The following is a 26,425-nucleotide window of genomic DNA, read 5'->3' on the forward strand; positions in this document are numbered from 1 at the left end:
TGGGCCAGCGGGATCGCGGCGCGCGCTCCTGATTGGCCCACGCCGTGTCCGCACGGCCGCCAAGCGCCGCCCACGGACAGAGCAGGGGTAACGGGACTGTGGTCGCGGGCAACCCCAGCCACGCACCATGCCCTATCTGCTCATCAGCACTCAGATCCGTATGGTGAGTACCTAGAGTGGGTGACTGCGACAGCAACTCTGAGCGACTTTCCTGATGGCCCCGCAACCGGCCCACCACGCCCTCGAGGCGCGGACACCGGACAGGGTCTGGCGGCTGGGTGGGCGGGGAGTTCCGCGGGGACACCCACGACCTGCTTCACAAGCGCTGCAGCCAGGGCCCGTACGAAGACAAAGGCCACGCTAAGCCGCGCGCGGCGGCTGCACCTGTGGTCCCCTCCAGACAGGGCTAGTTCCAATGCACTGAGAGAACTGGGCTAGGGGTGGAGAGTGCTGCAGGCGACCTGGGGAGAGCACCACGGGGAGTCTGAGGTCATGCTTCTCTAGGTGAAGTTTCCCCAGTTGGGGGGTGGGAGGGAGGTGGTACTGGCTGCTTTATAAGTCCCCTCAACCCCCCTTTCAAAGGATACCTGATGTCCCCTCCCACAGCTGAAGAGCAGGGGCTTCTTCCAACGCCCAGCAGTGGGTACAAACCTCACTCCCAGGGGATAGCTGGGAGTAGTGAGCCCATCATCAAACAGTAGAGGTCTTGGCAAAGCCCAGAGGGCAGTGAAAACCTGTACACTTGTTGAAATCTAGATTGCTAAGCACTTTCGCCTGCCCTCCTCCTCCTCAAATAATAATTTTTCTTTTAATTCTTTCCAAGTTTTGTGTATGTGTGTGATAGGGTCTCATGTAGCACAGGCTGGCCTCGAGTTTGTTTTGTATTGGAGGTTAGCCTTGCTTCCCAGTTGCTGGGATTACAGGCATGTCCTACCAGGCTTGGCTCTCTTAAATTATAGTTTGTTGTTGTTTGTTTGTTTGTGGGGGTGGAGTTTGAGACAGGATTTCTCTGTGTAGGCCCATCTGTCCTGGAACTCTGTAGACCAAACTGGCCTCAAACTCAAAAGATCTACCTGCTTCTGTCTCCCGAGTGCTGGGATCAAAGGTGTGCTCGATCACCTCGGGCTAAGGCTTGCAACACTGTACTTGTGTGTTCAACTGACAAGTGTTACTGCTGATAGGCTGTTATGAGTAATTCTGTTAGGAACGTATGATGTTTTTCTTGGTTTGTTTTTTATTTTGGTGTCAGTTGTAACTTGGGAAGTTTACTTGCCTGTGTACAAAACTTTATGTGGACAGGTGTTCTCATTTCTTTCTTCTCCAGGTGATGCTAATACACAGGGAACCTGGCTGGTAGCACCTGGCTCGAAAGCACCAATAGGCAGTGTTTAGAGGCAGCTTTTTTGGCTGTTTTTGTCAGGGAGGACCTACCGTGCTCCCCTCTCAGTTGTGCTCCATCTCCGCTGACCATCAGTACCACTTCCCCTTCACCTATAGCTTCCCCAGGGCCAGTGGAGAGGGGAAGAGAAGTGAACTGTGCACATCGGCCGACACCCAGCTAAGCAGCTACTGTGGCTTACCTTGCAGGAGGTGGGCCCCACCATGGTGGGTGATGAACACTCGGATCCAGAGTTGATGCAGCACCTGGGGGCCTCCAAGAGAAGTGTCCTGGGAAACAACTTGTAAGTAGTGGCATCCTTCTGCACCTTCTTTTCTCCCTGGCAGGGCCTTGGTCTGCTTTTCCCTTCACACAGCCATCAAGCCCAGAGGCAATAGCCACTGGAGGGCTTGGTCTCAGCCGCAGTCTCCCTCAGGGCCCAGAGTTTACCAAAGAGAGTGTCCCACAAACACCTAGCCTTCCTTCAATAAGCAGCGCGTCCTCAGTGGAAGTCTGGGACAGCCTGTCCCAGGAGCCTGGGGCTCTGGAAGTGAACTGTTCTTGCCTTGTACCTCCAGCTCTAAATGGGGTCCCATCAACAAAGACAAGCTTTGCCTTGAAGGGCTGGCTGAGTGGCAGAGCCCAGCCCCAGAAGTAGAGCAGGACACCTGGGTCCTCTTTTGAGCTCCTGGCTGCCCAGCACTTGGCCTCTTCCCTCAAGCTCCTTCACACCACCATCTCTGTGTCTAAATACTACTGCTTCCCTTTCGGCTTCCTCACCCTTGTCTTAGCGTTCTATCAAGAGACACCATGACCAAGCAGAGTTAGAGGGTTAGTCCATGACAGTCATGGTTGGGGGGAGTGGCAGCAGGCAGACAGGTGCTGAACAGGAGCTGAGAGTTTTAGATCCTGATCTGCAGCCATCAGGAGAGAGAGAGATCGAGCCAGAGAGAGAGCCAGGGCCTGGCATGTGCTTTTGAAACCTCAAAGCCCACACCCAATGACTCAATTCCTCCAAGTCCACACCCCTCAATCCTTCTAATCCAGTTCTCAACCTTCCTAAGGCTGAGACTCTTTTAAAAAAAAGATTTATTTTTATGTATATGAGCACACTGTCACTGACACACCAGAAGAGGGCATCGGATCACCATTACAGATGGTTGTGAGCCACCATGTGGTTGCTGGGAATTGAACTCAGGACCTCTGGAAGAGCCGTCAGTGATCTTAACTACTGAACCGTCTCTCCAGCCCTGCTGAGACATTTTAATACAGTTCCTCATGTTGTGATGACCCCCAACCATAAAATTATTCAGTTGCTATTTATTTATTTATTTTTTATTTTATGTACATTAGTGTTTTGATTACATGTATGTCTACATAAGGCTGTTGGGTCCCCTGGAACAACAATTACAGACAGATGTAAACTGCCATGTGGGTGCTGGGAATTGAACCCAGGTCCTCTGGACGAGCAGCCACTGCTCCTAACCATTGACCCATCTCTCCAGCCCCCAGTTGCCATTTCATAATTGTAATTTTACTACTGTTATGAATCATAATGTAAATATCTGATATGAGACCCCATTGAAAGGGTCATTTGACACCCCCCCAACGGGTCATGATCTCCAGGTTGTGAACCACTGTTCTAATTCTTCTCAAGTAGTTCTATTCCCTAGTAAGTAAGCATTCTAATATATGAGCCTCTGGGGTTATTTTCCTTGGAGCCATCAAACAACTTAAAAAAGAAAGCACTTAACTAGGGGCTTGCATTGAATGAGTCCATAACCAAAATGGCAGGGAGCCCAGCAGCAGGCAGGCAGCATACCACTGGGTCAGGAGCTGAGGGCTGACATCTGACAGACACTGGGCCTGGAGTGGCCTTCTTAAAATTAAAAGCCCACCCTCAGTAACACACTCCTCCAACAAGGCCACACCTTCTAATCCTTCCCAGAGCAGTTCCAACAACTAGGGACCAAGCATTCAAACATGAGCCTGTAGGGCCATTCTTGTTCAAACAACTGCACCCTCCCTGCTATTGGGGGAGAAACACCAAGTGGGTTCAGGGATCCTGAAAAGAACTGTCGGAGACCCAAGTGCAAGAAGAGAAGAGAGGAAACAAACAGACCCCAACCTTTTGGTCAAGGCACAGAGGAGCCACTCCCATCTCTTGCCATTAGACATTTGCTTCAAGATGCCAGGCTCGGGGTTTGGGCCCCTTTTCTGCTTCATGCTCTTTACAAATCAGGGGAAATCAAACTTTCTCTGTGACAGCAAATGGCACATAGATCCAGGTGCTATCAGGTGCTAACCTTATTTGCAGCTCCAGGATTGCAGGGCAGCCAGAGAGGGGCCACAGAGGGCAGTGGGTACTTAGACGAACACACTGCAAGGCTACACTGGGGCCTGCTAGTCATGGCAGGCAGAGCTAACCAGCCTGTTTTCACACATGTTGACAGGAAGAGTAATGATATTTTCATCACGCTGTTGAGAGAAAACAAGAAGTGTGTAGCAAGGAATAGAACAGAGGCTGTGCACTTCGCCTATCACCAGGCAAGTGGCCAGCAAACAGGCCTGGCACAGAGTAGACACTAGCTTTGTATGGGTGCTTGCACCGTATCACCTCATGACACTATCCTGGTCTCTTTACAGTTATGAATACTACGTCAACGACCCTCCTCGCATAGTCCTGGACAAGCTGGAATGCAGGGGCTTCCGAGTGTTAAGCATGACAGGGGTGGGCCAGACGCTGGTGTGGTGTCTGCACAAGGAATGACCTGCTTGAGCTGACTGGTGCACAGGGACTGCCATGTGCCCTGCCCACATGCTTGCATCACTGTCTGCCCTGCCTATCTCTTTCCAAATTGTCAACTCCCTTGCCCAACACTGGTGGGCTGTGAACAGCCTCCCGAACCTTGCTCCAGTTGGTTGGGCACAGCAGGCCCAGGCCCTTGTGCTTTCAGCTTCCCCCAGCGAGGTCTGACCCTGGCTCTTGCTGGAGGCCACGTGCTGAAGGCAAGCTACCCTGAGGACAGTCCCTGGATCCTACACAGCCAGTCCAAGCCAATAAAGGGCTCTCACAAGTGGTGGTTCCTCAGTTCTGTTGTGCAGTGACTCTTGAGATGTACCATTCTCTACCAGTCTGTTCCCATCCATGGAAGAAGCCCTCATAGATAGAGCCCAGCCCAAGAGGAAGAAAAGTAGATTTAAAAAAAAAAAGTTTATTGGTGATGATTCAGAAAAGGGTGTGGGGTAGGAAGGCTGGAGCGGGGCTACGTGGGCTGGCCGTCCTCTTCCTGCTGCATCTGGGAGATCAGCCGCTGGCGCTCAGCCGCCTGGCGCATGCGCATCATGACCAGACTCTCATAGTCCCTTTCTGACAGCACGGAGCCCTGGGACACAAGAGACAGGAGTCAGGACATCAAGGTACAGCCCCACAGATTATAGACTCAGTATAGGAACAAGACAGAGCCAGGTCTAAAAGCCAAGGAAGGAAGGGCAGAGGAAGGGAAGGACCCAGATGTCTTGAATTCCAACTCCTCCAAGATCCTTCAGAGAAAGCAGGCCTATGCTCCCCAGGCTGCTTCTCCATCAGCTTCCTGGAAGCTCCCCACAAGCTCCCTTTACCCAAGACACCACATCTTCCTACATCCTGCTCTGGTTCAGTCCTTGTCAATCGCTCCCCATGTGCTGGCCTGGCCCTCCCCCTTCATTTCCTCTCAGCCATTTATCTGACACTCTATTCCTCCATCCATGCTTCTGCCTGGCAGGTTTCCAATAAGGATGTCTGTGGTGCTGGGATCCCCAGGCCCTGCTGGACACTGACCAGAGCACTTCCCCCATGGCCTGGCTTCTGCTGAGGATACAGAAGGGGAGCCTTGCTGCACACACAGCCTCAAAGGGCCCCAATCTGATGAGAAAAGCAAGCATGAGCCCAGGTTGCCTCATTAAGACACAGACCAGACTACTATAGCCCAGGGTCCCTGGCTTTCTTTTATGGTCTTGTGAGCTGTGCAGGGGACTGAGGAAGGCTACCAATGAGCTGAGGCTGTGGGAAGTGAAGCAGCCTTATGGCAGAGCCCTGCACTGCCAAGCACACAGGCTGTCAAGAGCAGCAAGCGCTATGAGTCAGATCATTTCCCCCTTAGCACAGCTAAGGATACCATGGTATCACCAATGGAGCTATGACACCATTGGTGGTTCTATAGCTGATTAAAGAGACAGCAACCCATCAGGGTTGCATGAAGGCAAACCAGGACGGGGATTGCAAGCATGGTATCCTGCAGGGGGCACCCCACACTGGTGCCCTCCGATAGAAGAAGGCTTGGAAGTCAATGACCCAGAGAATAATATGGGAGTGGCTAAAATTAGACTGCCAGCTCCTGGCTAACTTGTTTGCATTAAAGAGGTGCAGATAAAGAGGAAGTGATATTCAGCCTGGTACCCCTCCCCTTATACCTCCCTCACCACTAGAAATACCCCCTACCAGCCACCCTCCCTCCAACCACTGACAACTCAAGGCAGCCTCACTGTCCTGGTCCCACTCATAAGATGGTCCCAAAATGAGGCCCACGAGCAGCGGGAATGGCTGGGAGCATCCTAGAAGCAGCAGGGCACTGGCTTCTGCTGCTGAAGGAGGACGGAAGCTGAGCAGCCATACTCATGTCCCAGCTGTGGGGGAGGCAGTGCTCCTTCCCCAAGTTTGTATTGCTCTTTCAAGAAAACTTCCAGTCACCCCTGGCATGCCCCCAGCACCTTGGGAGGAGCAAGCCCTGTACAGGCACGGGGCTGTTCCCCCGTTAACACACCCTCCACATCCTTCTCCACCATTCCTGTGGCCTGGCTAATGAGGGCCTGTCATCCAGCCTCGGGCTGAGTCACCCACACCAGCAGGTCTCCTCTCTTTATTCCCTAACAATTGTTCCAAAAGTTACCTTTCAATTAGCCCTGCCTCCCTGGGCTCCTCCCAGAGACATCTGCGACTAGGGAGCCAGGCAGGCCTGCTCAGGTCACTGTGGCAGAGAGCACTGACTAGAAAGGAAGTAACCTGGTGACACACCAAGCAGGGCTGTCCCCAGACCAGTCCCCAGAGGAATCTGAAGCGTCCTACTGCCCTGGGGTGTTGGTCACAGCTGCCCCAATCCCAGCCTGTAGATGCTGCAATTACCTCAGAGCACGAAACTGGCTTCCCACCTGACTGAGTCAGCTGAAAACAAAACACATCTCTACCACACGCTGGCACAGTCAAGCCACTAATCAGTTCCCAGATGCTGGCAGAGAGAGCACAGCCCTACATTGGCCAGGAGATCGACATATGCCAGGGGACCATCAGAGAGAGGGTGAACAGCTGCTGCGGCCTGTGGAAGGACGTGCTCTCCCCGGGGGACTCCTGCCCTGACCACCAGTCCTCAGCCTTGTTCTGCTCCTGTTCTGCCCTGTGAGTACTGCTGCTCCCTTTGGGGTTTTCCACATGCCGCCAATCAAGTAACCAGGCTCTCCAGGTGGGAGCTCGCAGTGCTCTCTTTCTCATCTCCTGCTCGTCTTGTCTCACCACCAAACGAACAACCTGAGCAGAAACGCACAGCCTCTGCTGCTAGCCCTTGAAGAGTGTCCCTCTGTTCCTGGAATTCAGCACTCTAGCAAAAAGGTCACCTGCTGCTGTTGAGCCCCTTTGTGGGGCTTCTCAGACGCCAGACCACTAGATGACCCTCAGGAGCTCTATGGAGACTTGGCGGAAAGGCTCCTTCCGAAATGCCTCCTTTTTCAAGCGGATCACCCTGGGGCGGCCACGGAGACTGCATCGACAGGGCAGCATACTCAGCCAAGCTAGCACTGCTGGTGGGGACCACGAGGAGTACAGCAACCGGGAAGTCATCCGGGAACTGCAAGGGCGGCCAGACGGCCGGCGTCTGCCCTTGTGGGGGGATGAGCATCCCCGAGCCACGCTACTGGCCCCACCCAAGCCCCCACGCCTCTACCGAGAGAGCTCCAGCTGCCCCAACATTCTGGAGCCCCCAGCAACCTACACAGCTGGCTACTCGGCCACTCTGCCTTCAGCAATCTCCCTGACGGGGCCCCTCCACCAATGCTCAGAAGAGGGCCTTTTGGACACTCCCCATTTCCCAAGGACACCTACTCCGGACCTCAGTGACCCATTTCTCTCCTTCAAAGTGGACCTGGGGCTTTCACTTCTGGAAGAAGTTCTACAGATACTAAAGGAACAATTCCCAAGCCAGCCCCACTTCTGACCTGGTGAGGGTATGGAGAACTGGGGTGACTGGAGTGAAGCCTGTGGAACTCAGAGAAGGAAGGTACTGTGTGGACTAAGGAACAAGTGGGGACCAGAAGCCACAGTTCTCCCTGCCCGCTGGCTGCTGACCAATCCTTCAAGTCACCCAGAGTGAAGGGACAAAAGCCAGCTGGGAATATATGGGAGTCACTTTCTGGCAGGAGCACGGAAGGAAGCTGGAGAGGCCAGGAAAAGGAAGCCACAACCTGCCACCACAGGAACCAGTCAGAGGTCAGCAGAGAGACAGGGCGGAACAGGGGTGAGCCAAGGAGTAGGACTCAGACTGGGCAGAGCAGATGGTGGCATGCACCATCCTGTAAAGACCAGAGTTGACCGAGAAGTCACAGGGCATTCAAGGAAGATGTAGTCTAAAAGTGGGAGGTCAGAGAGACAGGAACAGACAAGTCACCACTTACTATGCAGGACTATTAATGAAGGAAAAACAAACTGAAAAGTCAGCTCCAGAGGCTGGGGGATGGCTCCATGGATACAGTGCTTGCTATGCATGCAGGAGAACATGAGTTTAGACCTCTAGTACCCACATTTTTAAAAAGTGGTCAGGGTGCCAGCCCATCTGGAATTCTGGTGCTCAGGATGCAGAAACTAGGGATCCCAGGGGCAGGTTATATAACCAAATCGGCACAGTCCAGGCCCAGCAAGAGAGCCTGCTTCAGTAAATAAAACATGAAGAACAATTGAGAAAGACATCGGAGATTAGCCTGTGACCTCCACTTACACACACACGCATACATATACACCATATAGACACAAACACAAACAAAAATTCAGTTACTTTTCATCCTAGCCATTTTTTTTTTTTTTTTTTTTTTTTTTTTTGGTTTTTCGAGGCAGGGTTTCTCTGTGTAGCCCTGGCTGTCCTGGAACTCACTCTGTAGACCAGGCTGGCCTCGAACTCAGAACTCAGAACTCAGAAGTCCGCCTGCCTCTGCCTCCCAAGTGCTGGGATTAAAGGCGCCACCACCGCCCGGCCCTAGCCAATTTTTGTTTTTGAAACAAGGTCTCATGTAGTGAGGGTGGCCTTGAACTTCTGATCCTCCCATCTCCACCTGGAGTGCTGGGATTACATATGTATGTCATCACACCCAGGTTTTTTATGTGGCACTGGAGATCAAATCCAGGGCTTCATGTATGCTAAGCAAGTACTCTACCAAAAAGAGCCACATGCCAGCCCCCTAGCCACATTTTAAAGATGTTTTTAAAAATCATTAATTGTGTGTGTGTGTGTGTGTGTACACACAAGTATATGCAGGTACCTGCAGAGGGCAAAAGTGTTGAATGCCCCTGGAGCAGGCAGTTGTGACCCACCTGATGTGGGTGACAGGAATTGAACTCAGGGCCTCTAGAAGAGCAGTATGTGTTTGCTGAGCCATCTCTCCAGGCCACTTAGGCACATTTTAAATCAACAGCCACACCCGACTGATGGCTACTGTACTGAATGACATTGACGCTGTTAAACCAAAGCCCTCTGGATGGTGTTGGCCAGACACAGTGTGTAACCATCAGAAGCATGGGTAAGGAAGGAAAGATGCCATCCCTGGGCTGCCAGAGCAGGAGAGGTAGGCAGAGGAAAATGCAGGGGAAAGGCCCAACATCATTAGCAAACAGAGCATGAGACTCAAGCTGCCCACAGATCTGCAAACGATCCCAATGCTTGAGGAAGAAGCTCCCAGAACCAGCAGTTGCAAAGGAGTGCTCTGGGAACTTCCATAGTCATTGTTCATGGGAGCCTCTGGGAAAGGCTGCAGAAACAGAAGAGGGGATAACCAGATCAGGGAAAGGACAATGCACCACCAAGAGGCTCCAGAATCCTCCACCAGGCTTGGGGGTGGGGGTGGGGCTCTGCCTTGCCCAAAACAAGTTAAGGCAACAAACTATGTTATTACCCTACCCTGTGGCTTGGTCAGATTTTCACTCAGAGCCCAGAAGCACTGGACCATGTGGGTCTGGTCTCCAGGCCACTCAAGTGTGAAAGAAGGGTAAAGCTGTGACATACACTGCCTCACAAATCTACATATGTGACATCTCTTTTTCCTGCTCCTGAGCAGAGGTGTCCAGCTTTAAGCCTCCTCTGAAAACAGGAGGCAACCAATAAAGGTTTTTCTAATACTATTACAGAGTATGGTCTTGGATGTGAAATGCTGAAACTTACTACTGGGGAATGAGGCTTTTTTTTTTTTTTTTTTTTTTAAGCCAGGATCCTGTAGTGAGAACTTTGGTTTCAAAAAAATAAAAATAAAAAAATAAAATAAAATCCCACATGTGATATGGGGCTGCTCCAGATTGTCCATAGCCACTGACTATGATTTGCCTCTAGCAAGGGTGAGGTTTTGCCAGATGCCGACAGTTTCTGCAATTGTGTGACATTTGGAATTCTGGGGTCTTTTAAGAGAGTATATAAATGCTAGGGACCTGAGAGGCAGGGTGGTTTGTTAAGCAGTCTTGCACAAAGAAGAAACAGTAACAAGAAAAAATGAGATATCCTCACTGATGAAGTTTCTTATCGCCCCTAATCAGGGATTTCTTTCCTTTCTTCTCTTTCCTTTTTTTCTCTATTTAGTGTTAGTGGGTTGAAAGGGTGGAAGAAAAGGAAGAAAGGAGAAAGATGTAGCAGGATATTTATTCTGCTACATTGTATTCCCAGTGGAGCTCCATGATTAGGCAGTAGAAGAGGTGGAACTGGGAGAAGAGAGGAAGGGGAGGGGAGAAATAGAGGAAGGGGAGGAGAAAAAGGAGGCTCTCAGCCCTGGAGAACCATGAATGGGTCAAAAGCTGTCCTGAGTGGCAACCTCTATCAAAATGTTAGATATTGGGTAACAACTAACTGTGTGAGCATCTTGTTGATTGAGCATTTCTAAATATATAAATCCTTTAGATAATTATTAAGTTTTAAAAGTCTCAGCACTTGGGAGGCAGAGGCAGGCAGATTTTTGAGTTCAAGGCCAGCCTGGTCTACAGAGTGAGTTCCAGGACAGGCAGGACTATACAGAGAAACCGTTTCTCAAAAAAACAAAACAAAACAAAATTAAGAGTCTCATTTCTACCAGGTACTGTGAGGATGGCAGCTATTATCTGGGGTTCAGCTGAGCTTTGTGGATGCATCGTGGTGGATTGGCAGAGCCTTCCCCCACACTGGCGTCTCATGGGTGCCAGGGCCTGCACATCTAGCTAGCTGGAGCCCTGGTAAGAGCCGAGGAGGAGGAACAGCGAGAACATGGCAGCTGCCCAGAAACAAGCCAGACCAGTGCTGTTTTCTAAATATCACCCCTACAGAAGAATGGAAGGAAGAACCCACAAAGTAGCAAAGTAACCTACACCACTTCATGGTCCTCCTCCACCAGGACCTGGGTCACTGAATGAGAATAGTCACCATTCTCATATGTTTGAATGCCTGGTCCCCTGTTGGTGGAACTGTTTGGGAAGGATCAGAAGGGGGAGCCTTGTGAGAGGAAGTGTGTCACTGAGGCCAGGCACTGAAGTTTCAGTTCGCTCTCTCCCTGCCCTGTGGTTCTTACTTCAGCATGTAAGCAGCTACTGTTCTAGTGTCCTGCCTGCTGCTATGCTTCCTACTGTAATGGTCATGAACTCTACAACCTTCTGGAACCATGAGCCCCCAAATTAAATGCTTTCTAAGTTGCCTTGGTCCTAGTGACCAAACTGTCACAGCAATAGAAAAGTAACTAAGACTGACACACTCCCCCAAAGGTTCCAATATCTCAGGTAGGCATCCTGATAACTCTCTGAGACGCTATGGACATGTGGACATGTACCCAGGGTATTTCAGAGAAGGGAAAAGCTCCTGTCCCTAAAGCAATCATCCCTCCAACAGGAGCCCATGCCCCAACCTCTGCAGTCAGGCTAAAAAACCAAACCAAGAAGGACATAGTGAACAAGTCCTGGTGCTCTAACGACTGTGAGGTAGCCCCAGGCCCAGAGTCACTGGGAAGTTAGCACTTCACTACAAGTGGGCTACCAGATATAGCACCCCAGGCTCAACATGGGCCTTGATGTTATTTCCTAGAGTCAGTTTGTGAGTGGGAAGCTGGAGACCAAGCTGGAAAACAGAAGCAGTGGGAAAACACCATTGGACTAGTTGCTTGCCTTCTGCCTCTCCACCCAACACTGGGTTCCTAAACTAAAATCCTTCATACCATGACCAAGAACAAACAAAAGCCCTCTTGGTAGGTTGAGGGTTCTAACAGGAGACACACATGAAGGGTAAGCAAAGGCCAACTTTCATGTAGCCTTGGAGGTGAGGTGTACTTCAGTAGTAGAGTGTGGGTTAATTATGAGCAAGAGCCTGGGTTTGATCCCAGTGAGAGAGAGAGAGAGAGGGAGGGAGAGGAAGAGGGAGGGAGGGAGGGAGGGAGGGAGGGAGGGAGAGAGAGAGAGAGAGAGAGAGAGAGGAAGAAGGAAGAGGAAGAAGAGGAGGAGGAAGAGGAGGAGGAGGAAAAAAAGGAGGAGAAGGAGAGAAGAGAAGGGAAGGGAAGGGAAAAGGAAAGGAAAGGAAAGGAAAGGAAAGGAAAGGAAAGGAAAGAAATAAGGTAGGATAGGGCTCTCTGGTACTCAGAGAGAAAAGGCATGAACAGGGAGTCAGCCTCCTGCCTGATCTGGTGAACCCACCCCCACCCCACTCCATTCTACTCTTATCCAGGCTTGGGAAGAAAGAACATGAGAGTGGAGCAGAAGATAATCCCAAACCCCAAGCAGACCCAGCTGGGTGACTCCTGGCTTTTTACCTTCGACAATCCTGGGGGGCCGGGGTCTACTGTGCCCTGGGGCTGTCCCTCCAACCAGGAAACCTTCAGAGGGTTGTCAGCCAGGCCCACTTCATTTCTGACAGCCAGCTCCTGCCAAACAGAGTATCCAGTCTCTGTCCCATCCAATCCAGGTCTAAGAGGCTCTTTCTAGCCCACACAAAGACTAAAACCAATATTCTAATCCTCCAAGCAGAGCTGGGCAACCTCAGCAACCTGCAAACAGTGGTGCTCAAGTTCCGACCCTTGTGGGAGAGTGGAGGAGATGCACCTTCTGATTTGAAGACACAAACAAGAACATTCAGGGTGGGGATGCCATGGTGATGCAGGTAAAAGGTGTGACATGGAGCTGGCCAGAGTAAAACAGGCCAAGCATTTCCCCATCCAATCTTGAAACCAGGAGACCTTTTGGAAGGGTCAGCTCTTGAGCTGGCCTAAAGATCCACTAGCAGTGTGGACCACCCAATTAGGAGGACCCATGAAGTTGGGTCCTGCTCAGAATGATAGGACTGCCAGCAGCCCCCAAAACCCATACAGCACTCACCGCAGCCCTGACAGTTGCAAACTCCACTATGGCATTGCCCGCCTTCTTTCTGGAAAGTACCAGGTTGAGAACCTCTCCATACTGTGGGAACAAGAGAACCACAGTATGTATAACTGGATACACAGCATGGGTCATTAGGCTACAGCCCAACCTTGGAAGTTACTTCTAGGGACCCAGAGGAGCAAGATTGGAGAGGAAAATAAATTGTTTTCCTTTCCCATGGTACACAGGACAACAAAGGTGAGATGGGCAGAGCACTGAGACCTAGGCTAGCACACAGCACAGAGGTCTCAGCTTCTGAAAGCAGGAATGCAGACGGAGGTTTTATTATTATTATTATTATTATTATTATTATTATTATTATTATTATTTTATTTATTTATTTATTTAGGTTTTTTGAGAAAGGTTTCTCTCTGTAGCCCTGGCTATCCTGGAACTCACTCTGTAGACCAGGCTGGCCTCGAACTCAGAAATATGACTGCCTCTGCCTCCCAAGTGCTGGGATTAAAGGCGTGTACCACCACTGCTGGGCAACAGAGGGAGTTTCATGCTCAACAGATACCTCCTCTTCCCCAGCACAGCCAGCTAAGGCTTGTGCTTCAGGGAGAGGGCTAGGCTTAGGCAGGGAAGGAGAGAGGACCAGGGGAGCATATAATTACTCAAATGATGGAAGTCTCTAGACTTATCCATGGTTATGAGACAAGCAAGAAAAGGTGAAGTTCAGGATATTTGGGCTTTCTGGGCTGAGAGACAGGAGGTGGCAGATATCCCTGGAGCATACCTTTTGTAGAAGCCTCAGGAGGACATCTCTGGAGTAGCCACCTTGAGACTCATCCTCCTTCTTGCACTTCCACTTTAGCTACAAAGACAACATCAGCATCAACCACACCAGAGCACACAAGTGAGACTGCCACTCTAAGCAGACACCCTGCTGCTCTCCAGGCTCTGGCAATCTAGACTGCCCAGACCATGTTCCCTGTGGAAACAGAGAAGCAGCCTGATCAGTCTTACTGACATTGTGCACTATAAGTACCCATCTCAAATGGGTTTTGAGGATGCCTTGCCCACACCTGCAATGATACAGCCACTTGGTGCAGCAAGCTCTGAGAAGCAGTCCTAGGGTCCAGGCCCAGGATGATGGAAGAATGGACAGTTAACCATAGGGAAGCACCTGTTCTTGCTGAAAGTTGCCGCATGTGATCACAGATACTACAGACTCACCTTTAGTTTGGGGGTTCCTTTGCCTTCAGTATTTTCTGTTCTTCCTAAAAATATTGGGAAAAGAAGAAAAGTAAAATTTCAGAGTTCAAGGTCTCCCAAAGGAGAGGTGGCACCAAGCCAGAGGACTGACCTATTCATGTCCAATGGTAATGCTTGCCCTGTCCTGGTAAAGGGTCTTGTGGGGAAGCTCGATGCTATCCCATCCCATTCCTGGATAGTCTGCTCAACCATTCCATGAAGGTCTCCTGTTGTTTCATTTGCTCTCGCAAATGAAAAGCTAGGAACACATCCTAGGGGCCAAGGCAGACACAGACCACTCAGTTCCCTGAGGCCAGGTACCCCAAGGCCCTTCCCTCTTAGGGGAAGTGAAGAGGGAATGGGAATGATGAAAGTATATTTTAAAAAGGAGTGGGTGATATAGGACGACAGGATAAAAGGTAGATAACTGAACCCACCAGTCTCAAATATTTTACATCAGTATGAATTATTATATATTGATAGAAATTTATGGTTATTTTGTTCAATTCTTGCTTAATGTTTTGTAAATATGTAACTCATTTAAAAACATAATGTAATGTTCTGGTCTTATGAAAGCTACTATTGCAAACTGTTTAGGATAATTAGAATTGCAAGTTAGTAATCACCTATAAATAATCTTACTTGTAGTCTTGTTAGGTACTAGTTTAGTAAATTATGGACATAAGCTTTATTTAGTTTCTTGTATATGTTTTCATAATTAAGTGGATAGTAAATAGCTAGAAACAAGCAATGTGTATCTGTTTAGATATACGATAGATAGATAGATAGATAGATAGATAGATAGATAGATAGATAGTCTTGAATCACTTCAGAGATCTACAGAATATGGCATTTAAGATGTTTTAATAACAAAAGGCTTTTCTGACAGAGATGCATCTGCTCCTGGCAGCACCCAGGAAGATTCTTTCAAAGAAGATAACGGGCATGGAAGAATCTCCACCTGGAGTTTGCTTTGTTTGTGGCAAAGATGGCCACTGGGCAAAAAAACTGCCCTTACTTCAACTGCTGACAACATTCTATCCAAACTGTGGACAAGCAGGACACTGGAAAGTTGACTGCCTAACTGCAGAGACAAGGTAGGCCAGTCCTTCAAATTCCTGCTTTGCAGAAAACTCTGTCAGATATTCTGCGCTTGTAGGCCGAAGATTAGATGTTCCAATAACACAGAAGAACCTTGGGTGACTGTCCAGACAGCCAGCTGTCCCTGTCGTGGCTACAGTTTTGAAAGCTGCTTGCTCTGCACTTCCTGTTTACTCAGGTAATATCTATCCTTCTCAGTCACTGATGGGGCTGAAGACTTGATAGTTATAGTCTTAAAGTTTTCCTTATTAAAGATTAAAGACATAAAAACTTAAGTTGTTTAGGATCTAACAAAATGCTTTAGGGTCTAAAAAAATGTTTTAAAGGCAGCAAATGCCAAGCTATAAGGAAGTGATTTAGGTACAAAACTTTGGACTCCTTAGGATAGGATAGACAGTGGAATACTTTCTCCAAGGTTGCCAGATACATATGAACTGATCATTGTAAATATAATTTTTACCTGATAGCTCTCATAATTGTTCTTATTGTATATGGTTTATTGATATTAGAGAAAAGTCATTTTTCTTTTGGCCTAAAAGGGGGAAATGTAGTAAGAATTTTGGTTTCTTTATAAACCCAGTGATGGTATGTGGATATGCTTTTGTTTTAATCCCAGGTGCAGGACAAGAGGCTGCTCCACAGCAGGTGATTATGACTTGCCCTGTGCACTATCAGGAACAAGATTTTTGCCAGCTGCAGATAGAAGGTATAAATGGGAGAGCCCCAGAGGGCCTGAGGGGGAGGCTGCTATTCCCCTGCTGCTCCTGGTTGTTGTGGTTTGACAAAAAGTTGGAGATATCCTAACGAGGATGATTAGACCTTCCCCATGGAACCCAGTGTTCGTAATCAGCAGGAAGTAGCCTGCAGAGGACCATGCCCCTTTCCCCTCTAACCTTCTCTCTCTCTTACCTAGTGTTGGGGGTTGAAAGGGTTTAGGGTGGAATAAGGGTGGGAATGGTGGCAGGTATAAGAACCCAATAAAATAGCAAAACAAATAGCATCAACGTTTTCCCTCAAGATCTGTTCTGGGACCGAGACCTGTAAAAAGCACAAAGGATCCTACAAATTGGTGTGCCACAGAGGGATGCTGTGGAACACCATGGGGTATTCACAGGGTTCTGGTAGGTGGAACCTCCATAGCCATGCCATGAAGCCGCCAACATGGCTACCAAATACCATGAGATGCACTCGCCCTGGAGGAGACATGGAGACACTCTCACCTCTCAGCCTCTGTTCTCGGTCCTGGCGGATCTGCTCCTGGATTAGCCTTTGCTGCTCTTCCAACTGACGGGAACCCTCTTCTCGAAGTCGAGCAATCTGCAGAGCAGGAGGCAGAGGGGTGACAATTCTGTGCAGATCCAATTCCAGGTTGGCTCACCTTGCAAAGGTTCCTGAGAGGTTCCACCTGCAAGCTGGGCTCAGCAGCCTGTGTGTGGGACAGATCACCCAGCTCTCACAGGAGAGACAACAAGGCAGCCTGCAGGTAGGACAGATCACCCAGCTCCCACAGGAGAGACAACGCGCAAGCTCTCCCCACACAGCAGCTACTCACCCTCACTCAGGACAGTGGGTCTGGGTGCTCACCTCCCGCTCTAGTGTGGTGGTGCTCCTGTTCTCCTCCTCTTCCTCACTCCCCTGGGCCTGGGCCTGCCGCTCCCTGGCCTCCAGGTCTAGGCACAAGGGTTGAGTGGTCCAATTTCTAGTCTGCATATCTATTATAGCCTCAGCCCACCCCGGCTCTGGCTGTTTCCCCAACACCTCAAACAGGAGGTGCCCTACACAGCAACCCCACTCATCTCTTGCTATGCCCAAACATTCCCAGCTACTTTTCATTGCAAAGGGATATACACAGAAGAGATGTGGGCTCCAGCCAAGCAGCCACGGGTCTAGAAGAGTAAACATCTCACACTGACCAAGCAGGTTCTGTCCATGAAGTGAACAGACTATACAGGTAGTTGCTGTGTCAGCGGCCCAGGGCCTTGTGTCAAAACTGGCTGTGGGTGGAGCTGCTTGCTCTGTTGCTGTGGTTTGGCATCACAGCCTGACCTGGGCCGTGCCTCAGTTTTGCTTCGTCTCCCATTACTGAACTCAAGCTGTCACTGTGTCCCCTCCTCACTCTCCTCTGCCAAGCTTCACTGTGGCCTGAGTTCCAGTGGCCTCTCCTCAGACAGGCAGGCTGCTGCTGGTGTACTCTACATCCCAAGCCCCATGCCAGGCTGACTGTTGTAACAAACTCTTCTCTTGGGCCTAGGACCCGCTCTCCCTTTGCCTACCTGATTTACCTTGGAACCTCCCAGTTTTGACCTTGTACATGTTAAGCAAGCATTCTATCACAAAGCTACACACTAGCCCATTTGTTTGTTTGGTAAATTCATTAAAAATGATCAGATCAGGGTTGGTGAGATGACTTGACAGGCAAGTGTGCTAGCTGCCAAGCATGATGACGTGAGTTAGAGTCCTGAGCCCACAAGGTGGAAGCAGAGAACTGGTTCTTGCAAGCTGTCTTCTGACCTCTACAGATGCTCTGTAACATGTACCTGTATATTCACACACCAAATAAATGCATGTACAATGTGTCTTTAGAAGTTCAACTATACTTTGCTCCCTTGGAGCTCTGAGGAACTGTCCCAGACTACAGGGTTAGTGGGCAGGGGCTGAATAAAAAAGAGGCAGCCTCCACTGGAGGTCAGAACACTGACTTCACCCAAACTAGCGCAGGTCCTCACTCCGGCAAGCTTCTGTCATTAAAGATATATTTATTGTTACTTTTATGTGCATGCGTGTTTTGTCTGCATGTACAATCTGCATGCCTAGTACCTGCAGAAGTCAGAAGACAGTACCAGATCCCTGGAACTGGGGTTACAGATGATGGTGAGCTGTCATGTGGGCTCAGAGTCATGCCTGGACCCTCTGCCTGAGCAACGAGTGCTTTTAACCACTGAGCCACATCTCCAGCCCTAAGTGTCTTAACTTTAGTAGTAAATCTAATAGCGGATATCATTTCTGAGAGTGCCTTTAGGACCCAGCCTCTCCAAACAGTTTTGCCAAGACCTGGGAAAGGCTCTAAAAAGCAAGGTAAGGGAGACTAACAGCAAGGGCTAAGGGAAGCCAGAGGCCAGCCAGCCCGGCAAGGTCACCTACCAAGTTTCACTTTCTTCCTGTTCTCGTCAAGTCTCTGGGTCCTCTCTGCTGCCTGCTTCCTGGCTTTCCTCACCTTGTCATATGCAGCCTGACCAAAAAACAAGAACAAAACAAACAAACATGCAACAAACAAAACAGAGCAGAGTCAGCCAAAGAAAAAGCGCAGACGAGGCCAGCCTGGTCTACAGAGTGAGTTCCAGGACAGCCAGGGCTACACAGAGAAACCCTGTCTCGAAAAACAAAAAACAACAAACAAACAAACAAACAAAAAAAAGAAGAAGAAGAAGAAGGAGGAGGAGGAGAAGAAGAAGATTAAGAAGAAGAAGAAGAAGAAGAAGAAGAAGAAGAAGAAGAAGAAGAGGAGAAAGAAAGAAAGAAAGAAAGAAAGAAAGAAAGAAAGAAAGAAAGAAAGAAAGAGGGCAGAGCTCCAAGAGTCTCCCTGTCCCCTGCCCCAACCCAGAATCACCAGGATCTCTTATATCCCAGAGCTAGTGAAGCCAGCCCCATTTAGCTTCTGAGATGCATAAGATAAGGTCCGTTCTAGGCAGCAGCAGTTTCTAGTCACTGGGACAATGCAGTTCAAGATGATGGTACTTACCCTGGCTGCAGCATCAGTCAGCACTTCCAAGGCCTGGGACAGCTGGTGGAAGAGTTCGGCTACACACAAGGACAAAGTAGGAAAGAAATGAAGTTAGATGTGACGACGTTTCACTTCCTTAGTGGAATACTTCAAAGAAGCCAATACTGGCACACAGTAGGCCAACAATGAATGCTAAGCATACTCGCAACCGACCGTGTACCCCCATCATGTGAAGCCATGCCCTTCACTGCTCAAGGCAGTCATGTGTGTCCACACCCACAGCACAGATACACAGAGCTGAGGTCAGGGGAGCAGGTCTCTTCCTTCCCAGGTCCTGAGAGGCTCACCTGCTCTGGGGTTATCTGGATTTTTGTCTGGGTGGCAGGAGAGTGCTTTTTGCCTGTATGCCTTCTTCACCTAGATGAGTCAAGAAAACATAACCAGTCACCTTCCCTGAGGGACAACGAGAAAGCCTAAGCAATGTGGTGGTCAATCCCATGCCACCTAAAAGAGGCTGTGGTCCCTTTTCACAGCTACCATGATGCTTGTAGTAAGAAGGGGAGGGCCACGGGGGGGGGGGGGCTGCTGCTGACACCAGCAGTCTCCTCACTTGATCCCAGTCTCACTCTTGGTGGCACGGAAGCTACTGCACACTTACTTGTTTTATTTACCTTGTGTTCTTGTGTGTGCTTGCATGCCACAGTGTGCACGTGGGAGTCAGAGGAAGCATGTGGAGTTGGTTCTTTTCTTCCACCATGTGGGTTCCCAGTACGGCACTCAGACGTGCCCTGGGGAGGTGCCTTCACTCACTCACCCATCTTGGTGACCTTATCCATTACATTTTACAATATACTTTCCCTTTAACTCAGCCTAGGAATCTGTACTTGAGAGGAATGACTAAATATATAAAGATGCTCAGTGCAACGACAGACAGTGGAACTAGCAAAGCCTCTATCTCTGGGGGCCCATTAGCAACATGACAGTGGCCTGGTGTTATGGGAGTACATGCCTGTAAGTCCAGCTCTGAGGAGGCAGAAGCAGGAGGTCAAGAGTTCAAGGTGGCCTTGGGCTATACATAACAAACTGCGAGCCAGCCCAGGCTGCAGCAGACCCTGTCTCAAAATCAAACCAAAACAAAACACACAAAATAACCACTACAGGGCTGGAGAGACAACTCAGTGGATGAGGGCACTTGCTGTCATGTCAAACATTCTGAGTCCAATCCCTGGAACCCACAAGTGGAAGGAGAGAACCAATTCCTACAGGTTGCCCTCCAACCGTCACAAGCACACCATAGCATTAAACACAAGTACCCTACACACAACACATGATAAATAAGTATAATCTTAAATTCACTTTTATTTTTTGGGACAAGTTCTCTCTATATAGCTCTGACTGTCCTGGAACTCACTATGTAGACCAGGCTGTCCTAGAACCCACACAGATCTCTGCCTCCTGAGCCCTGGGATTAAAGGTGATCATCACTACATCCAGTTTAAAAAATTAACAGAGAAAAAGCAGTACTCAAAACTATGTATATGATAACCACTCTAGGGTTCTTTCTTTCTTTCTTTCTTTCTTTCTTTCTTTCTTTCTTTCTTTCTTTCTTTCTTTCTTTTTTTGTTCAAGACAGGGTTTCTCTATGTAGCCCTGGCTGTCCTGGAACTCACTCTGTAGACAAGGCTGGCCTTGAACTCAGAAATCCGCCTGCCTCTGCCTCCAGTGCTGGGATTAAAGGCATGCGCCACCACAACCCAGCTTGGGTTTAAAATGTAAAAGCAACTAAATCAAACAGTTACTGCTGCCTGGTCCGGCATGTCAGCGCTTTCTCCTCAGAACATCAAAAGAACTCTGAGAAGGTGATGAGGGAGGTTGAGGCAGACAGGCTGTTCATGTCTGAGACAACACTGGGGTACAAGGTGAGCTCCACAGACCCTATCTCAAAAAAGCAAAAGCAAAACAAAACAAAAAACCCAAAAACTATCTCTGGATGGGCGGGGCAGGGGTGGGGTCACAGGCATGCACAAAGGGGGAGGGGTCATAACAGTGTCTTGATGTAATGCAGAACCAAGTTAACTAAATTGACTGTGTAGTCCAGTATGACCTTAAATGCACCCTACTCCTATCCCGGCCTCCCAAGTGCTGCAATCACACCCATCTACCACCAGGTCAAACTCTAGTATTTCTTATATTTGCAAAAATTAAAAAGCAGAACCTGGAGAAATGGTTCAGAGGTTAGGAGCAGTTGGTAATGAACTGGGTTCACTTCCAAGCACCCAGGTGGTTGCTTATAACCATCCATAACTCTTAACTCCAGGGGATCCGGTGTCCTCTTCTGGCCTCTGGAGACACTGCATGCATATGCACAGACATGCACGCAGGTAAAATACACAAAAATAAGTGAACCCACAACTACCAGAGGTTCTTTCACATCTGGCCTGCTTAGATGTTTTCAGGAAAACGTGGTACAGATCACAGAACCTGACTCTGCTCTGAGGCCTCTGCATCTCACTTGTGTTCTGTACAGACTACCTGCTGCTTAAACTCCAGGGAGGAGCAGCTCAACACTCTGGCTTCCTGGTTTCTCAGAGGAAACTAATACCATCTCTGCACTCAAGTGAGCTAAATAAGGACCTTCAGAGGCAGGCAGCCAGCATCTCCCAGGAGAGTACACCTGGTAGGTACCTGACTCAAACTACCTCCAGTTACTGAGCCCTGGATCTCTGAGGTTATGCTGCCACCTGCTGGGCTGAGCCAGTCTCACACTCATACCTGCCAGGGCTAGTCTTGTTTTCCAGATTGAACCTGAACAGCAAAGAAACAGACATTCATTCCTGTTGGTCCATCTTCCCAACTGCCTACCTAGGCATACCACAGACCATGTGCTCATTACCCCGGCTCTCTTGTTAAAAAAAACTACAATGAGACAGGCATGAAGGCTCACATCTGTAACCTCAGCTATCAGGACACTGGGCTAGACTAGGCTACAGTATGAGACCATAACTAAGCATTCCCCCTCCAAAAACCCAGTACAACAATAAGGAACGAGAGAGCTTTCCAGGCAGTCTCACGCGTGCAATCCTGATCTCCAGGCTGCATGTAATCTATCTTTGTTCCTCCACTGAGCCCACAGCTGCAGCTCTCTCATTTTTATTTTACCAGTGTTCTTGAGATGAGTTCTTACTGTGTTGACCTAGCTAACCTGGAATTTGATTTGCAGATCAGCCTACCCTTTACTTGTCAGAGTTCTGCCCACCTGTCTTCTCAGTGCTGGTATTACAAAGATAGCCCCCCACCAAACCCAGCTCCCACCTTCTTTATTTTTAAGCCAATATTAACCATTTTCATATATATGCATATGTACATATATATAGGTATGAAAATATATACAGTATTTTTTTTCTAAGACAAGGTCTCACTATGTAGCTCTGGCTATCCTAGAACTCACTATGTAAACCAGACTGGCTCTGAACTCACAGAGATCTATCTGTCTCTGCCTCCCAAGTACTGGAGTCAAAGGTATGTATTACTTCACCTAGCTTTTCTTTTATATATATAATTATCATATATACATTATTTGTAATCTTTTTATCTGCTTTTTTTCAGTGATATGAAATGCCACAAAAATATATAAAGAAGCTGGTATGTGGGTGTGGTGGCACACACCTATAATTCTAGCACTAGAGAGACAGAAAGGTTCGCCAAGAACTCAAGGAGTCCAGGGCTTACCTGGTCTACACGATGAGTTCCAAACCATGATGAGACTTTCAGAAACAAAACAAAAACTATATAGGTGGAGGCAGGAGGATCAAGAGTTCAAGGTCATCCTCAGTTAAACTGTGAGTTCGAGGTCACCTGAGGCTACATGAGACCCCATCTCAAGAGAAGGAAGGAAGGAGGGAAGACCATGAAGAAAAAAATCATAGAACAAAAGGGCTGAGCATGGAGGCACACTTCTTAAATCCCAGCACTCAGCAGGCAGGCAGATCTCTGTGAGTTCCAGGCTAGTCAGGGCTACACAGTAAGACTCTGTCTCAAAAAGAAAAACACGCCGGGCAGTGGTGGCGCACGCCTTTGATCCCAGCACCTGGGAGGCAGAGGCAGGCGGATTTCTGAGTTCAAGGCCAGCCTGGTCTACAGAGTGAGTTCCAGGACAGCCAGGGCTACACAGAGAAACCCTGTCTTGAAAAACCAAAAAAAAAAAAAAAAAAACCACATATATAAATATAATTAATAACAAAAAAACCCTTTCAACCTTATACACAAAATTAAAAGCTATTTTCAGCCACTGACAAGTAGAAAAGGATGTTGGCCGTGTGAGATGGCTCAGGAGCTCAGAGCACCTGCTGTTCTAGAGAAAGATCCAGGCTCAGTTCCCAGCACCCAGACTGTGTGGCTCACTGTAACTCCACTTTTAGGAGATCTAACAGCCTTTTTTGGTCTCTGCAGTCATTTGGTACACATGCATATATATACTCAGATACACACTTAATATGATAGGTAAGTACATATTTTAAGAAGAACCCCCAAAAAAAGGGTATTTAATTTGGATCATAGCACTGGACCCTCAGACCTAAGCAAGGGTCTTCTTTTCTTAGAACAGGGTTGCAAAAATACCACATCTGCCTAGAACTTACTTCATAGCAGGTGCTGGCCTTGAACTCCAGATCCTCCTGCTTCTCCTTCCCAAGTGCTGATTACAAGCATGTACCACCAGGGCAAGTTTGGTTTTGTTTGTTTGTTTTATTAGTTTTACTTTTTTCTTTTATATAGGCTTTTTAAAAAGACTTGTTTTTAGGGACTGGAGAGCTGGCACAATGGTTAAGGGCACTTGCTGCTCTTGCAAAGGACCTGGGTTTGGTTCTCAGCAGTTTACAAACATCTGTAACTCTGGGCCCAGCGTTACCACATTCTGGTCTCCTCAGGCACAACTAGTGTACAGACATACACACAGGCAAAACATACATAAATAAAAATAAATAAATAAATAAAAATTTAAAAAACAGAAAAAGATTCATTTTTATTTTTTAAATTTTATTTATGTATTTGTTTGTTGGTATGGTCTTTTTAAGATAGGGTTTCTCATGTAACCCTGGCTGTCTAGAACTCATCCTATAGACTAGGCTGGCCTCAAACTCAGAGATCCACCTCCCAGGCACTAGGATTAAAGGCATGCACCATCACCACAAGGCTAAAATAAGAAACTTTTAAACATTAAAAAAAAAAAAAATCAACAATTAAGAATCAACATGGACTTCGCCGGGCGCACACCTTTAATCCCAGCACTTGGGAGGCAGAGACTGGTGGATTTCTGAGTTCGAGGCCAGCCTGGTCTACAGAGTGAGTTCCAGGACAGCCAGGACTACACAGAGAAACCCTGCCTCGAAAAAACCAAAAAACCAAAAAACCAAAAAAAAAAAAAAAGAATCAACATGGACAAAACCAATCCTGTTGTGGTAGATGATATTACCCTCCTGTGACACATGAGGGAACAGGTATAGTGAGGAGTTACTGTAATCATTATATTCAACCTATTCTAGCTAGAGATATAACTTAGTGGTAGAACACCCACTTAGCATGGGCAATCCAATGCCAGCACTACACACATACAGAATCTACTCTAGTCAAATACTGTGAAAACACTAATGACCCCCAACCTAGTCACACCTTTTACCCCTGGCAGATAAAAATATAGAAATATTCATGGAAGAGGGTTATAGTTGATATTTACTGTCTACAATGAGCTTAAGTAATATAAGAAAAAATACTTATATATGACATATATTTTCAAATAATTCAGACTCTTCTACTAACAGCAAGACTTTAGGTAAGTCACTGAATCTCACTTGGACTCAGGCGCCAAAGTGCCCACCCATTAAGGCTACTGAAGGGGTTGAAGGAAACAGCAGGACACTCACACAAGTTCTGAAACCTAAAGATGGTGTGCTGGCACATCCCTGTGATCCTAACATCTGAGAAGTTGAAGCAGAGGGATCAAAAGTTTACCCTACACCTTGAGCAACTTCAAGGCCAGCCTGAGCCAAATGAGACCTTCTCAATAACAACCTAAACATTGGGTGTGGCAGCACACACCTTTGATCCCAGCACACAGGAGGAAGAGGCCAGTGGGATGGTGCTGAAGACTCAAACAAACAAAACAAGTTCCCAAAGCTCTTCCTCACCCCTTCCTTGACAGAGCAAGCCACTACAGCAATCTAAGAGCCTGTCAAACTGCAGGAAGTCCAGGAATGGGCCCAGGTGAACCCAACCTGAACAGTCTGGATGGTGTCCAGACCATGGTTTCAACCCTGCTGGAGGTAGTCCTAAAGTTCAGCCTGTGGCTGGCCCCAGGAGCTCTGAAATACTCTGAACAAGTAGAGGGCTTGGGTATATAGCCTGAGATCTGCCAGGATGGCCACAAACTGACACGCTGAATATTGGTCAAGTATGTCTGTCTGAATTAACTAGTTATTACTATATTTGGCTGCTAAGCCTGCCCTGGGCAGAGCCCATCCCTGTGACTGAGGCTGGAAGGCTAGTTTTAACTTTGAACCAGTTGGCCTGGACTTTGGTGCTTTCTTACAAACTGGATCCCAGCTCTGTCCAGACCTCCAGACTGTCAGATGAAGAATTTCTCACCAGGTAAACAACCCTCCTAAAGCTATCTTGCCTCAACTCTCAATGCTGCTTATTCAAGCTGGGCCTGGTGACCTTTATTCTCAGCTACTTCATAGTCTGTGGCAGGAGTATTACATATTCAAGGCCTAGGTGGGTGTGATGGCTCGTGACTTTAATCCCAGCACTCAGAAGGCAAATCTCTGTGAGTTCCAAGACAGTCAAAGCTACATAGTGAACCCCTTTCTCAAAAAGACAAAATAAAACAAAACAAAATTCAAAGCCTGAACAGACAACTTTGTGAAACCTTTCAAAATAATAAAGATATTAAGGACTGCAGATGCAGCTCAGGGGCAGAACAACGGTCTAGCACGCAAAGCTCCTAGGTTCAGTCCCCAGCATCACCCAGTCCAACAGAGACCAGCAAGACGGCTTAGTGGAGGAAAGCATTTGCTGAGCAGTTCCGACAACCTGAGTTGGATCCACAGAACCTACTGTATCTCAAAAACAAAAACAAAACGAGAAGAAACGTTTACAGTCCTCTGGAGCTTTGGTCACCTAAGACCCTTGTCATTCTGGTGGAGCTGTGCCCTGGAGACAGCCTGATTCTCTGAACCCTGGACCGCACAGGGGTGGGAGGGTAGAAACCAACTCCCGGAAATTGTCCTCTGAAACACACACACACACACACACACTGTTTTTTTCTTTCTTTCTTTCTTTTAAGAATTATTCATTTATAGTTTTTTTTTTTTTTTCCAAGATAGAGCTT

At 48.2% G+C, this 26,425-nt stretch overlaps 3 protein-coding genes across 4 annotated transcripts in view; 2 read left to right on the forward strand and 1 right to left on the reverse strand.

Annotated features, from left to right (window-relative positions):
* Gchfr (GTP cyclohydrolase I feedback regulator) lies at nucleotides 1-4,469 on the forward strand. Its single transcript, XM_034494751.2, has 3 exons — nucleotides 1-163; nucleotides 1,588-1,682; nucleotides 4,025-4,469. The coding sequence occupies exons 1-3, from the start codon at nucleotides 128-130 to the stop codon at nucleotides 4,146-4,148; spliced, it is 255 nt and encodes an 84-aa protein (XP_034350642.1). The 5' UTR covers nucleotides 1-127; the 3' UTR covers nucleotides 4,149-4,469.
* Nucleotides 4,470-4,573: 104 nt separating this feature from the next.
* Dnajc17 (DnaJ heat shock protein family (Hsp40) member C17) overlaps nucleotides 4,574-26,425 on the reverse strand; it is a 35,481-nt gene continuing 13,629 nt past the window's right edge. Inside the window, exons 2-11 of one of the 2 annotated variants that reach the window (XM_034494748.2) lie at nucleotides 19,389-19,458; nucleotides 19,060-19,118; nucleotides 18,462-18,549; nucleotides 16,905-16,990; nucleotides 16,541-16,637; nucleotides 14,202-14,245; nucleotides 13,762-13,839; nucleotides 12,981-13,061; nucleotides 12,419-12,529; nucleotides 4,574-4,764 (exon numbers count right to left, since the gene is read on the reverse strand). In XM_034494748.2, the coding sequence (XP_034350639.1) occupies nucleotides 4,645-4,764; nucleotides 12,419-12,529; nucleotides 12,981-13,061; nucleotides 13,762-13,839; nucleotides 14,202-14,245; nucleotides 16,541-16,637; nucleotides 16,905-16,990; nucleotides 18,462-18,549; nucleotides 19,060-19,118; nucleotides 19,389-19,458 (834 nt within the window). In that variant the 3' untranslated portion in view covers nucleotides 4,574-4,644. The remainder of the gene's footprint in view (nucleotides 4,765-12,418; nucleotides 12,530-12,980; nucleotides 13,062-13,761; nucleotides 13,840-14,201; nucleotides 14,246-16,540; nucleotides 16,638-16,904; nucleotides 16,991-18,461; nucleotides 18,550-19,059; nucleotides 19,119-19,388; nucleotides 19,459-26,425) is intronic. The other variant, XM_034494749.2, reaches the window with a different exon arrangement.
* Nucleotides 4,764-9,791, forward strand: C2H15orf62 (chromosome 2 C15orf62 homolog). The gene has a single exon (XM_076929500.1). The coding sequence runs from the start codon at nucleotides 7,075-7,077 to the stop codon at nucleotides 7,618-7,620; it is 546 nt and encodes a 181-aa protein (XP_076785615.1). The 5' UTR covers nucleotides 4,764-7,074; the 3' UTR covers nucleotides 7,621-9,791.

The sequence above is a fragment of the Arvicanthis niloticus genome, chromosome 2 (assembly GCF_011762505.2).
Source record: "Arvicanthis niloticus isolate mArvNil1 chromosome 2, mArvNil1.pat.X, whole genome shotgun sequence".
Classification (NCBI taxonomy): Eukaryota; Metazoa; Chordata; class Mammalia; order Rodentia; family Muridae; genus Arvicanthis; species Arvicanthis niloticus.